The sequence below is a fragment of the Rutilus rutilus genome (genome assembly GCF_951802725.1).
Source record: "Rutilus rutilus genome assembly, chromosome: 19".
NCBI lineage: Eukaryota > Metazoa > Chordata > Actinopteri > Cypriniformes > Leuciscidae > Rutilus > Rutilus rutilus.
Genome location: NC_140232.1, coordinates 15159778 through 15173563, shown reverse-complemented (window position 1 = coordinate 15173563; position 13786 = coordinate 15159778). Strand labels below are relative to the sequence as shown.

Sequence of the window (13786 nt, the reverse complement as noted above, 5' to 3'; positions counted from 1 at the left end):
GGGCAGGAACACACAGAAGAACATACAAGACAAGACTCAAGACAGACAAGATATAGCACACTGTAAATTTTTTTTACTGCTATTTACTTAAAAAAATTATGGTAACAATATTACACATAATATTTTTGAGTAGTTAAAGCTTGATTTCATTCATGGAATCTACATGAATAAATCATGTAAAATGCCGTAATTTATTTAGTCTATGACATAATGAATCAAATTTTTTTAGTGAAATGTGCTTTTTTATTTGAAGTATTTTTTATTCTCAAAATTGTGTGAAGTCAAGTGAATGGATATGACCTGTTTATATTTAACTTTAAGATATATTATTTTATAAAAAGACTGTATATGCTGCTAGGACAGCACAGAATCAAACTTGTTACTGCACTATCATTAGCAGAGTTATTGCTACATGTATAAAACAATATGCTTCAGGATATTAAAAAAATGCAGTCATTCGCAACCTAATAAGCCCTACTCTTCTGCACAATGGTAACGATCAAAACTTTAACATAATAGAAACTCTTTCAAATGTCAAACCTGAACATTAAACATTAACAGATGTTTCCCTTTACTCAAAAACACATGAAATATCACTTAATTTCAAGATTTACTCTCGCATAAATGAGCTAATTCTCTTAAAATTAATAGGTAGCCCCTTTTCCTTAATTTTATGAGGTTTATCAGTTCCTCAATTCAAGCCTTAAAATTGTGTATGTTTCCTTTAAAAAAAAAGAAGGAAAATGTATCTCTTGGTGTTATTAGTGAAATGTTCTCAATATTTTCAATAAAACAATTTTCTTAATAAAATATACATCATATTTTTAATGATCACCTCAATTTTTTTAATGAAAATTACAAGACTCATGATTCATTTTTTACAGTGCAACAATTAAGAGAACCAAAATTAAGCTGATAAGATCAATGACTAGAGAAAAAAAAAGAAAGAAATATTTTATACACAATAATGAAAATGAAACTAATGAAAAAACTAAGATTTAAGATTAAAAAAAAAAAAAACTGGAATTGCAAAAGAAAAGCAAGACTTCCACTTGACAGGGAAAATAAGACCTGTAGAAAATAACTACAAATAAAATTCTAAAACAAAAGAGAACTCAAACTAGATTATAAAGCACAATAGCTAAAAGTAAGCAAACCAGAAGCAGAGAAAAACAAAATAGCAACAAGGATACTCTGATACTGGGAATAGTCAAGTCAAGTCAAGTCAAGTATATTTGTATAGCGCTTTTCACAATACAGATCGCATCAAAGCAGCTTCACAGTATTAAATTAAAATAATACAACAAGGTTTGTTTCTAGTGGAATTTATTGATAAAATCAAATTAGATATCCCCAGAATATCCCCAACTGAGCAAGCCAAAGGCAACAGTGGCAAGGAACCGAAAAACTCCATCAAGTGACCTAATGTCCTAAAACTCCATCAGGTGACCCAATGGAGAAAAAAAAAAAACCTTGGGAGAACCCAGGCTCAGTCGGGGGCCAGTTCTCCTCTGGCGTTTATTAACTAGAGGCCGGATTGTAATTTGAACTGTAAGATTAAAAATATTATATGAATGCCTGGCTGAAGAGATGCGACTTTAATCTAGTTTTAAACTGGGAGAGCGAGTCTGAGCAACGAACAGTATCAGGAAGGCTATTCCAGAGTTTTGGAGCTAAATGTGAAAATGCTCTCCCTCCTTTGGTGGTTCTGGATATCCTAGGTATGACCAGAAGCCTTAAATTAAGTGATCTTAAAGAGCGCGATGGATTATAGGGCGATAGAAGATCCGTTAAATAGACTGGAGCTAAGCCGTTTAGGGCTTTATAAGTCAGTAGCAATACCTTGTAATTAATACGGAACTTTATAGGTAACCAATGCAGTGATGATAAAAACGGTGTTATATGATCATATTTTCTTGATCTAGTAAGAACTCTAGCGGCGGCATTCTGGACTAACTGTAGCTTGTTTATTGAGGATGCAGGACAACCGGCTAATAAAGCATTACAGTAATCTAGTCTCGAGGTCATGAATGCATGAACTAACTTTTCTGCATCAGAAACTGATAGCATATTACGTAGCTTAGCAATATTTCTAAGGTGGAAAAAGGCGGTTTTTGTAACATAAGAAATATGATTTTTGAAAGACAGGTTGCAATCGAGTATAACACCCAGGTCTTTTACTGTAGAGGATAAAGTAACAGGACATCCTACTATATTAAAGTTGTATTGCGAGAGGTTTTGCGGGTGGTTTTTTGAACCGATAAGTAGTACCTCTGTTTTGTCTGGATTTAATAAAAGAAAATTACGCGTCATCCAATCTTTTATATCGTTAACACACTCTGTCAATTTGGATAATTTAGCGTTTTCATCTGGCCGTGATGAAATATATATTTGAGTGTCATCAGCATAACAATGGAAACTAATTCCATGTTTCCTTATAATATTTCCAAGTGGCAGCATATATACTGAGAATAATAGAGGGCCTAACACAGATCCCTGCGGCACTCCATAGTTTACTGGAGTTATGATCGATTTTTCTCCATTTAAACAGACAAAATGGTAGCGGTCAGATAAGTATGATCTAAACCAGCTTAATGCTTGTCCTTGAACACCAGTATAATTTTGTAGTCGATCTAAGAGTATTGTGTGATCTATAGTATCGAACGCAGCACTAAGATCAAGTAAAACTAATATTGAGATACAGCCTTGGTCAGAAGCTAAAAGTAAATCATTTGTGATTTTAACGAGCGCAGTTTCAGTGCTATGATGCGGTCTGAATCCAGACTGAAACTTTTCATAGATATCATTTTCTTGCAAGAAAGAACACAATTGAGCAGACACCACTTTTTCTAATATTTTAGACATAAATGGAAGATTTGAAATGGGTCTATAATTTGCTAGGTTATTATGATCTAATTGTGGTTTCTTAATGAGAGGTTTTATAACTGCCAGTTTAAATGTTCTTGGAACATGACCTAAAGATAAAGACGAGTTAATAATATTGAGGAGAGGCTCTTCCACTACAGGTAACACTTCTTTCAGTAGCTTAGTTGGTATAGGATCTAATAAACATGTTGTAGTTTTAGATGAAGTGATAAGTTTATTTAACTCTCTTTGTTCTATAGTTGTAAAGCACTGTAACTGTTCTTGCGGGGTGATAATTGAGGCTGAATTATAAGGCGCAATTGAAGATTGAACGTTTACAATTGTGGTTCTGATGCTTTCTATTTTCTCAGTGAAGAACTTCATAAAATCATTACTACTAAACTGTAACGGGATATTTTGTTCGGGTGACGTCTGTTTATTTGTTAGTCTAGCCACGGTGTTAAATAAAAACCTTGGATTATTTTGGTTATTTTCTATTAGTTTGCGGAGATGCTCAGCCCTGGCCGCTTTTAGGGCCTTTTTATAACGTGACATACTGTCTTTCCACGCGATTCTAAAGACCTCTAAATTAGTTTGTTTCCATTTACGCTCTAAAATACGGGTTTCTCTCTTTAGAACATGCGTAGTATTGTTGTACCACGGTGCTTTAATTTTCTCTCTCACCTTTTTTAATCTAATAGGTGCAACAACATCCAATGTTCTAGAGAGAATAGTGCTCATAGTGCTAGTTAGTTCTTCTAGTTCATCTGTTTGTTTGGGTTCAGGCAGCACTGAGACAGATTAGATAAGCAATTTGAGAAATTATCTATGGTGGATGGAAGGATTGTTCTGCCTGGTTGATAACGCTGCGCCGCATGACATATTACAGCAGTACGTAATATGCAAGTTACCATGTAATGGTCAGTGACTTCATCACTTTGCGGTATAATATCTATATCGGTTGGATCGGTTCCATGTGATATAATTAAATCGAGTGTATGATTAAGACGATGAGTTGGTCCGGTGACGTTTTGCTTGACCCCAAATGAATTTAATAAATCTGTAAACGCAGCCCCTAACGCATCATTTGGATTATCTACGTGTATGTTAAAATCTCCAACAATTAATGCTTTATCGACATTGACTAATAGGTCTGAGAGAAAATCTGCAAACTCTTTTAGGAAATCAGCGTAAGGCCCAGGCGGTCTATATACGGTAGCCAAGGCTAGAGATAATAGGGATGTTTTTCTAACATCTAAGAGCGTAACATTTAGTACAAGTACTTCAAACGAAATAAACTTATAACCCGCTTTCTGAGTAACATTTAGAATATCTCTATAGATTGTTGCAACACCACCGCCACGACCAATCAGACGGGGCTCATGCTTATAGGAGTATCCAGGAGGAGCAGACTCATTTAGACCGAAATAATCATTTGGTTTAAGCCAGGTTTCAGTAAGGCAAAGTACATCGAAGCTATTATCTGTGACTATTTCATTTACAATAACTGCCTTAGGTGTGAGTGATCTAATGTTTAGAAGACCTAACTTTAGAAATTGTTTTTGTTTACTAATAGCAACATTTTCTGTTTTAATAACAATTAGATTTTTCCTAGATCCTGCAGTAGATTTGTTATTTGATCTCACTAAACGAGGAATAGACACGGTTTCTATGCAATATTCTACACTAGTATTTATATCAGTTAAATTGGTGCAGCAGAGACTATGATTTGGACTTTTGGTTACTAGTCAAAAGGTATTTAACATTTTGGAGATGTTATCCGACAGAAGATCTGCTCCGAATCTGCTTGGGTGTAAGCCATCAGCACGGAAAAGCCTTGGACGCTCCCAAAACAGATTCCAATTATTTACAAAGAACAGTTTCTGCTCATTGCACCATGACATTAACCATTCATTTAGCGCAAATAATCTGCTAAACTTTTCATGTCCTAGTCGGTACGTGGGAAGCGGTCCTGACACTATGATCGTTGTTTCAGGCGATGTGCTGCGTACCGTATCGATCAGATTCCTGAAGTCTTTCTTCAGAATCTCCGTCTGGCGCATCCTGATGTCGTTGATCAAGAATAGGATATACAAATATATATATAGAGAGTAAGCACTAAGATAATTTGACGAGCACAAACCAAAAAACATCACAAAGAACATTTACACAACAAACCAGCAAAGACATGAGGGAAAGAGTCACAATTTAAAGGGACCAGAGCACATGAGGATCAGGTGAGCACAATTATTAAAAACAAGGACTGGACGAGGACTAAACAAGGGGGCGGGACACGAGGCGCACATGGCAAACACAAACAAAAACAGAGCCATGTGCTCAAACACAAGACAAACATAGAAACATGAAACAAAGACAACACAGACAAGGCTGCCAGGGCAGAACCTTGACATCATGCCTGTGTATTAGCAGTAGCAAGTACAAGCTCTGCAGCAGCAGCAGCAGCAGTGTAGCAGATCTAGTCCGCCAAGACCAAATACATTGCTAATAACATGCTAAAGCTATTCTGACAGTTCTTTTTACCTTTTTTAAGCTGATAGAAACTAATTTCACATGTATGTGTAAAACAATAATTTTTTGGGGAAAAAACAACAATGGGGTGAGTTAACAAAAAGAACAATTGATATGCAAACATATCAATATGATTGTATTTTCAAATTCAGAGAGGATCAGTAAATGTACTCGGGAAATGAATCTTTTTGAGCCTAAAAAAGCTTGGGCAGTAAGGTTACGAGGAAGAGAGGCTTCATGCATTGATTGCACTTGCTACAAATTGTATTGATTGCATGCAGGAGTCCCTCCTGTATTTAACTGTAGTGATACTTAAGATCAGAGGCAATCTGTGTTATTTCAAATATCTGACAAATGCTTGTATTCGCTTCTAGCAGGGATGGCCATGGTAAAATCACGAGTCCAGATCTACATCAAACGTATAAATCTGCAACGCAGATGAGTAAGGATATGTTTGAGTCTTTAATAAGTACGAATATGTTTGATGTAAACATTCCCATGTCTTATTAATGTCAGACTTCTGAACATGTGATGTTATTAATCATTGCTTTGTAAATACAAGACCTCTGAGCAATGATGTCTACTCTAAAACCAAGATTACTCCCAACAAACATCAAGATAGTTATTAATATCAATCAGTTTCAAAATATCTTCAAAGGACTTCATGAAAATCCCTAATGTTTCCCTGAGTCGTTTGCTGCCATAGCACAAGGTAATTTATATGCCGACTCCCTTTTTATTTACATAAATATTATATTTCCACTCATTTAGAGTAAACAGTTCAGACATTTAGATCATTAGCACTTTATTCATAAGTAACAAAAACCCATTCGGAATGAAATTCATCTTTTACTCTCCACAAGGGGTCTGATAAACCATCTGTTCTCAAAGTTATACCAACACCCACTGGGTTTTATTAGTTTCTCTCTCTCCCTCTCTCTCTCCAATCACCAGAGCTGCCGTCAAGGCTAGAGACGCCATTAGGGCAACATATCATTGCCGACCTTCATACACTTTTAGAGGTCCAGAACTTCCCCACAGTCTCCAACTGATAGTTCCCCAATCCCCTGAATGCTTCGTTCAGCTGCCTTCAGCTGAACACTTACAGATGTCACACAGCTGGATACATGCCCTTGTTTCCCTTTTCCCACTTTTTCTTTATCTTGAATGTACTTATCGGAGTGTGCACAGTGTATACATCACTTGAGGTTTCAATAATGCAAAGGTTTCAGGAGGGTTTTAGATAATTAATTTAAACATCTTTTGGTTTTAGCAAGGGTACAGCTAATGTTTCATGTCCATTCTTTTGTCAGGACCTTGTTCAGCCAAAGGTCGGGATTACATGGGATAATCCACAGCGAAAGTGCATTGCCCATTCGAACTGATAATAATAAGATATGTTTCTTGAGCACCAAATCAGCATATTAGGATGGAAACATATTAGACTGGAGTAATGGCTACTGAGTCTATATATATATATATATATATACACACACACACACACACACACACACACACACACACACACACACACACACACACACACACAGAGAGAGATAACCCAATGTCCTCAGGTTTCAGGCCACTTTCCCTACATTATGATTATAATAATTAAATCGCTAAATAAGGAGTTTTATTATTATTATTATTATTATTATTATTATAAAAAAATTTAAAATGCAGAATTATGTTTAGGGGTGGGGTTATGGTTATGGGATAGACAATATCATTAGCCCAGTATATATATATATACATATATATATATACATATATATATATATATACATATATATATATATACATATACATATACATATACATATATATATATATATATATATATATATATATATATATATATATAAAAACGTCTATGGAAAGTCCTCTAATAGTAGGTGTGTGTGTGAGTGTTCTGAAAGCATTCCTATTAGGACATTGAGTTGGAATCAGATAAAAGAGTTCATTGTTGTGCTGGAGTTGTCCAATACATCTGTGCAACTCTTTTTTTTTTTCTTATGCACACCCACTCTTGATTCCCCTTTCACTCTCTTTATATCATTCTCTCAAACACAATCTCACTTGTCTTTCCTGCTCTCTTCTCCTCTCCTAGGCATACATTCTGGCACAAGTAAAGGCCAGCCACACTGCTCAGATCCCAGCCGCCCATGCAACCCTTGTCTGGACGCCACCAAAGCCTGCAACCTCAATGAAAACTGCAAGCGTCAGCGCTCCAACTACATCTCCACCTGCACCCGTGCGCAGACACAGAGCCAGCAACCCTCACAGTCTCAGTCACAGGACAGCTGCAACAGAAAGCGCTGCCATAAAGCCTTGCGGCAGTTCTTTGAGCGCGTTGATACGCAATACACCTACGGGCTTCTCTTCTGCTCCTGCAAGGACCAGGCCTGTGCTGAGAGGAGGAGACAGACCATTGTACCCTCTTGCTCATACCTAGACAAGAGCAAACCCAACTGTCTTCTGTTGCGCAACACCTGCCGTATGGATGTGCACTGCAGGTAGGCAAGTCAATGCGTTTTATAATGTAGCCCTGAAATGAACTGACATTTATTCATTTAGCATATGCTTTTATCTAAAACCACTCACCAGAGATAGAAAAACAAGTGATTCATCCAAAGAAGCCTGTTACGTAAAAAAAAAAAAAAAAAATGCAGTTTCCATAAATCTGTAACTCTTGAATCTTTATTTATAACCACAGCTCTACCATAATGTCGCCATGGAACAGTGACCACAAACTTATTACAGGGAAAATCCGCTTGGAGCTGGGGGTTTAGGGATATGTCATCCAAAGATGAAAATTCTGTCATTATTTGCTCCTCCTAATGTCATTTCAAGTCTGTATGATTCCCCCCCCCCCCCACCCCCCAGTGGAACACACAAAGGGACCTTTTAATAATGTGCTTTTTGCTCTTTTACATGCAATAACAATGAACCGAGACTTCAAAAGGCGTCAAGCTTCATTAAGGACGTAAAAGCAACATAGAAGCATCATAAAAGTAATCCAGACCACTTGTTTTGATATTCTCTGCATTGTTAACTATAACATTTAAGTCATTATTCACTGAAAATCGTAAAAAATAAATGATTGTAATATGTGGCTTATATATGGCTTCAGAAAACTATTTTCGTTCCTATATATCATGCTAATTTTATACAAATATATATATGTTCTTTATCAATCAGTTTGACTTTAGAAGATTAGGAGTAAAGATATTTTAGAGACAGACCTTATTCACTTTCATTTTTTTTTTTTTTTTAAACTGTCCAAGATATTCTACAAAAACTCCACTCTTAGGTTGTAAGGATGAAAGAAAGTCATATTGGTTTGGAACATCTTTTTTGGATGAACTGTTCCTTTAAGTGCCTTACTCAGGGGCCTTAGTATGTGTGTTGTGCTCAAAGGCTCAATGGTGTTGGCTCACAGCTCACTCTTTGCTGAACCAGCATCCTTCCAGTTAACTGCTCTCATTCTTTAACCACTACAGCAAACCAGAAAACAGATGCTACATTTGAAGTACCTGTTAAATTGAACGTAAAGTAAATATTCTGATATTATATTTATTATACCTTGCATTAATTTTCCGTTAATTTTTTTAGGTTACTCCCAAAGCGTTTAATGTTGCTTTGAAATTAAAGTCTGCTCTTTCCCTCCACCATTTTCTATTAGTGCCTTGAGCCTTCGCCAGGAATGTAATTGCAGACATTTTAAGAACCTTCTTTTAGAAACAGAAGAGACTTTCTGCTTAATTGACAAGACAGTGTTCAATTAGGCTGAACCGAACATTAGTACATCACTTTTACTGTGTTTCCCTGGGATTTAATAGCCAACCATTTTATTAACACAAGCCTATCCACTACCACTTACCAGTGGACCATTGCTGGATTACTTCAGTCAATACCTGTCAAGAAATCAAGCCTCTGTAAAATGAATTTTCCACACAGATTAGTATCGTTCTTTTTTAAGTTTGTGTTTGTTAGATTATTTCGTCTTTTCATTTTAATTTAGATTTGAATTAGTAGAGTTTTGAAGTTTTGAAATTTTAGGGTTGCCAATGTTCATTTAAAATCTTTTAAAACTGTTTAATGGTGTTGAATATTTCAGCACAGTCTAGTGTTTTTGCAATCTATTGCCATTTCCCTGTGCAATGCAGGTGGGTTGTAAAGGTTTCAATTTTTTTTAATATGCATGCATCAAAAACTAATATTAATTTGTTTTAGTTAGGTTTGCAGTAAAGTGTCATTTTATTTTAGTTTAAATGCATTTACTTCAACATTTGGTGCTGATACACCGAAGGAACGTAACCCTGATCATTCACAAGCCTGAAAGGGTCATGCTTATTATATGCAAATTACAGAAGTGGCATCGAACATGTATTTGCTTTTAGTCCACAGATGCCATGAAGCATCCTGGTGCTTAATCCACGGCTGCGCTGGAAGATGTGGGTAGATGAGCAGTTATCTGTAATTCTCGGCAATGTAGCAGAAATAGCCACATAGTGTGAAAAGCTGATATGTCGGAATATTGCATTTCAAAGAAAACTATTCATTCGATTTGATACACGTTAATGTCTTTCACAGACTGAGACAATTTGGTCTTGTAATGTTAACATGGCCTTTGGTAGTAATTTGCATTTAGCAATGATTGATAGGTTCATTGAGCACATATGCATAACCAAATGATCGCTGAAGCATTAATGCCGACAAATTATAGGAAAACTCCCTTGAACGATTGAAAATAAATAATCACACAAGGACACACATGCACACATTACTTATAGAACAGAACACACTGTTCCTGTTGTTGCTTTTAAATAAGTGAATGCGTAGTTCAAGTGCTCAATCTGGGAATCATCTGTACTGCATGTTTCCCTACTGATTTTTGACTTTGAAGCCGTATGAAAGCACTTTGAAGGAGAGATCAGAGATATAAGCTAACTAAGGATATGAAGCAGCATTAATGAGGATTTTTAAGGAGACTGATTTGTTCTTGTGTGGATGTGCTATTTTTACCATTAGTGCTCTGTTGGACCCGATGTATGCGAACAGTCATAGAGTCAAGACTGCAGAGGATGGACATAAATCTCTTCATTGCTCTGTGTTTTCGTGTGGAGGCACGTCTGTGGAGGTGTTCGTGTGGGTGTGTGTTTATGTGAAATATAAAGACAGATAACGTTAGCGAGAAAAGGCCTTCCCTCTTGTTGACTGCTTCGTGTTTAGGATCAATGAATCGCGACAGGATTTACTTTTCCCCAATGCCACGCAAACCAATAGTGCTGCCAATATGTATAAATATTAATTACAGTGTAAAAAAAAAAAGATCAGGATTTTACAAATTATAAATTATTGTAAAAAGAATATCCATACTGTGTTGCAAGTGTGCTGTCAAATCGATTAATCACATCTAACATATAGTTTTATATATATATATATATATATATATTATATATGTGTGTGTGTGTGTGTGTGTATATATATATATATATATATATATATACACAGTGTATATATATATATATATATGTATGTGTGTGTGTGTGTGTGTGTGTGTGTGTGTGTGTGTGTGTGTGTGTGTGTGTGTGTGTGTGTGTGCATATATATTATATACAGCACACATATATTATATAAACAGAATATTTTATGTTAGATGTGATTAATTGCAATTAAACGATTTGACAGCACTAATATATATATATATATATATATATATATATATATGAATGAAAATCACCCGTATGCCAGCAAACCATTGAAAATGTGGGACAATGATGACGATACATAACAACAGAGCGCTTACCCGAAACCCTCTGTAACTGGCAGATTTGAAGAAAATTATCGTCGTTTGGCACATAAATAAATGACGGAGAGTTACATAATGCATTACTAACATTTTATCATGTAAGCTTTATGGTACACCTCAAACAAGGGAATTTATAGTAATTTAAAGTGTTAATGTTAATTAGCGAGTCCACAAATGTCTTGGGTATGCAGAGCAATCGTAGCTTATATTGACCGCACACCCCTGAGATATATATATATATATTATATATATATATAGAGAGAGAGATTTCATGCGCAGGGAAAGCTGTCCAAGGATCGTTCGCCCAAGACCAAAAATGTACTGCTGCTGACAGATTTCGTTCAACAAAAATCACAATGTATTTGAAACAAAACTAATTAGACTAAATCAAGTAAAAAGTCATAACTAAAACTATTTTCATAGTATTTCATTTTCTCCATAGGGAAATTTATTTTTAATGAAAACTAAGGCTATAAACTGTTTAAGACCTAAGCAGACCTACTGTAACTATCCAAGGCTGTTAATCGATAGTCTATACGTTTGTTAAAGTCAAATCAATTTGCATTATTTCAACTTATTTTTTTTAAGTAAAAAAAAAAAAAAAAAGTATTATACTTGCATTTATTCAAATTATGTTTTACTTATATTTTATTTATAATAGGGTATTAATATGTATTATATTATATATAATAGCAGCCATATCACCCTGTAGCCCAGAGGTCTTCATTCCTGCTCCTGGAGAGCCACTGTCCTGCAGAGTTTAGTTCCAACCTGCTTCAGCACACCTGCCTTTGAATACTCAAGCGATTCTGAAGAACTTGATGAGCTGATTCAGGTGTGTTTAATTGGAACTAAACTCTGCAGGACAGTGGCTCTCCAGGAGCAGGAATGAAGACCTCTGCTGTAGCCCAAGACTGGTTGCCCACTGAAGCTAAGCAGGGCTGAGCCTGGTTAGTACCTGGATGGGAGACCTCCTGAGAAAACCAGGTTGCTGCTGGAAGAGGTGTTAGTGAGGCCAGCAGGGGGTGCTCACCCTGTGGTCTGTGTGGGTCCTAATGCCCCAGTATAGTGACGGGGACACTATACTGCCAAAAGAGCACCGTCCTTCGGATGAGATGTTAAACCGAGGTCCTGACTTTCTGTGGTCATTAAAAATCCCAGGATGTCCTTCGAAAAAGAGTAGAGGTTTAACCCCGGCATCCTGGCCAAATTTGCCCCTTGGCCTCTGTCCATCATGGCCTCCTAATCATCCCCATATACTGATTGGCTTTATCACTGTCTCCTCTCCACCAGTAATCTGGTGTGTGGTGGGCGTTCTGGTGCAATATGGCTGCCGTCGCATCATCCAAGTGGATGCTGCACATTGGTGCTGGTTGAGGAGATTCCCCCATCTATGTAAAGCGCTTTGAGGTCTCAGAAAAAGCACTATATAAATGTAACTAATTATTATAATTATTATTATTATAAATGCCTCAACACTATTTTCACATATAATTTCCTCTGCATTTTTATCAATTCACCCATCTTGAATGACAGATCACTGTTTGGATTGGCGTTATTAAACATGAATGTCACAGTCAGCTTAATCCAGTACTTCAACTGTACCGGGCCAACTAACAATAAGCCTGCCTCCCCATCCGTCTCCACAACCCCCATCCGTCCTCACATTATGGCTTGAATCCATTGCAGTGGAAATTGGCCTCACATCATCTCTCATTGGCCGCGCTGCGATCGGAGCTGTGAGGGATGGCTTTGTCTTAGCAGAGGAATACAAGATGAACTGGGTAATGAATGACACTGCAGGCTCATACAGAGCTTAACTATTTAAAGTCACAGTTGGCAGCCCCACGACCTCACTGATTCAACACTGTTTGGGTCAATAGCCTCGTTCACTGTCTGTATCTCCTCCATTCAAATGTCACTTTAGGTCAATGGCTTTGGGTCTTGGCAAGGAGCATCTGAAATGTGTGTGCATTGTGTTATGGGGGACATGAGATCGAATCCTGGCTTGCAACATTTTCTGATCCTGTTACTCTTTCTTCCTCCCCTCATTTCCTGTCCTTTCTTCTGAGCTTAATTTGTGTCAGAACAAGCCAGATCTAGATTTTAACAGTTAAAAGGGGGTGCTAAGAATAAACAATCCCTAATGAAAAACTTAATAAAAAAAAAAAATTGTATGGATGATAGGGTTAACGGCATTACATGTCTTCCCTCTCTTTTTGGTAGTTTGTATTCCTGCTTTCATAAAGCATGTTGAGCTTGAGTTGACTGCCCCTAACCATGCCCTATTTATGTCAATATGACACAACAAATTTCATTTGTTTTTTTAGCCCAAATCCTAGTCCTGGTATTATTCATGTTATGTAATAGTTTCTTCTGCGGAATAACTGAGCTTTTTAGCAAAACTCGTTCTTCATTTGGAGCTGCATTTTAAGCAGTTCAGCAGAGTGAAAGTTCATGGCATAGTTCATTTTTTCAGAGGCTGAATAAGCAGCATGACTACTGATATGATTAGTTTATTAAGGTTTAATGTTCACATACTACCTCAATTGACTTATCTAGAGTTTGTCTATGCAG

The 13786-nt window shown here is 36.6% G+C and overlaps 1 protein-coding gene across 1 annotated transcript in view; it reads left to right on the top strand.

Annotated features, from left to right (window-relative positions):
* The window catches only part of gfra2a (GDNF family receptor alpha 2a), an 87405-nt gene that overhangs the window by 41173 nt on the left and 32446 nt on the right, over positions 1 to 13786 (top strand). Inside the window, exon 4 of the mRNA XM_084388993.1 lies at positions 7505 to 7910. Coding sequence (XP_084245119.1) covers positions 7505 to 7910 — 406 coding nt within the window. The remainder of the gene's footprint in view (positions 1 to 7504; positions 7911 to 13786) is intronic.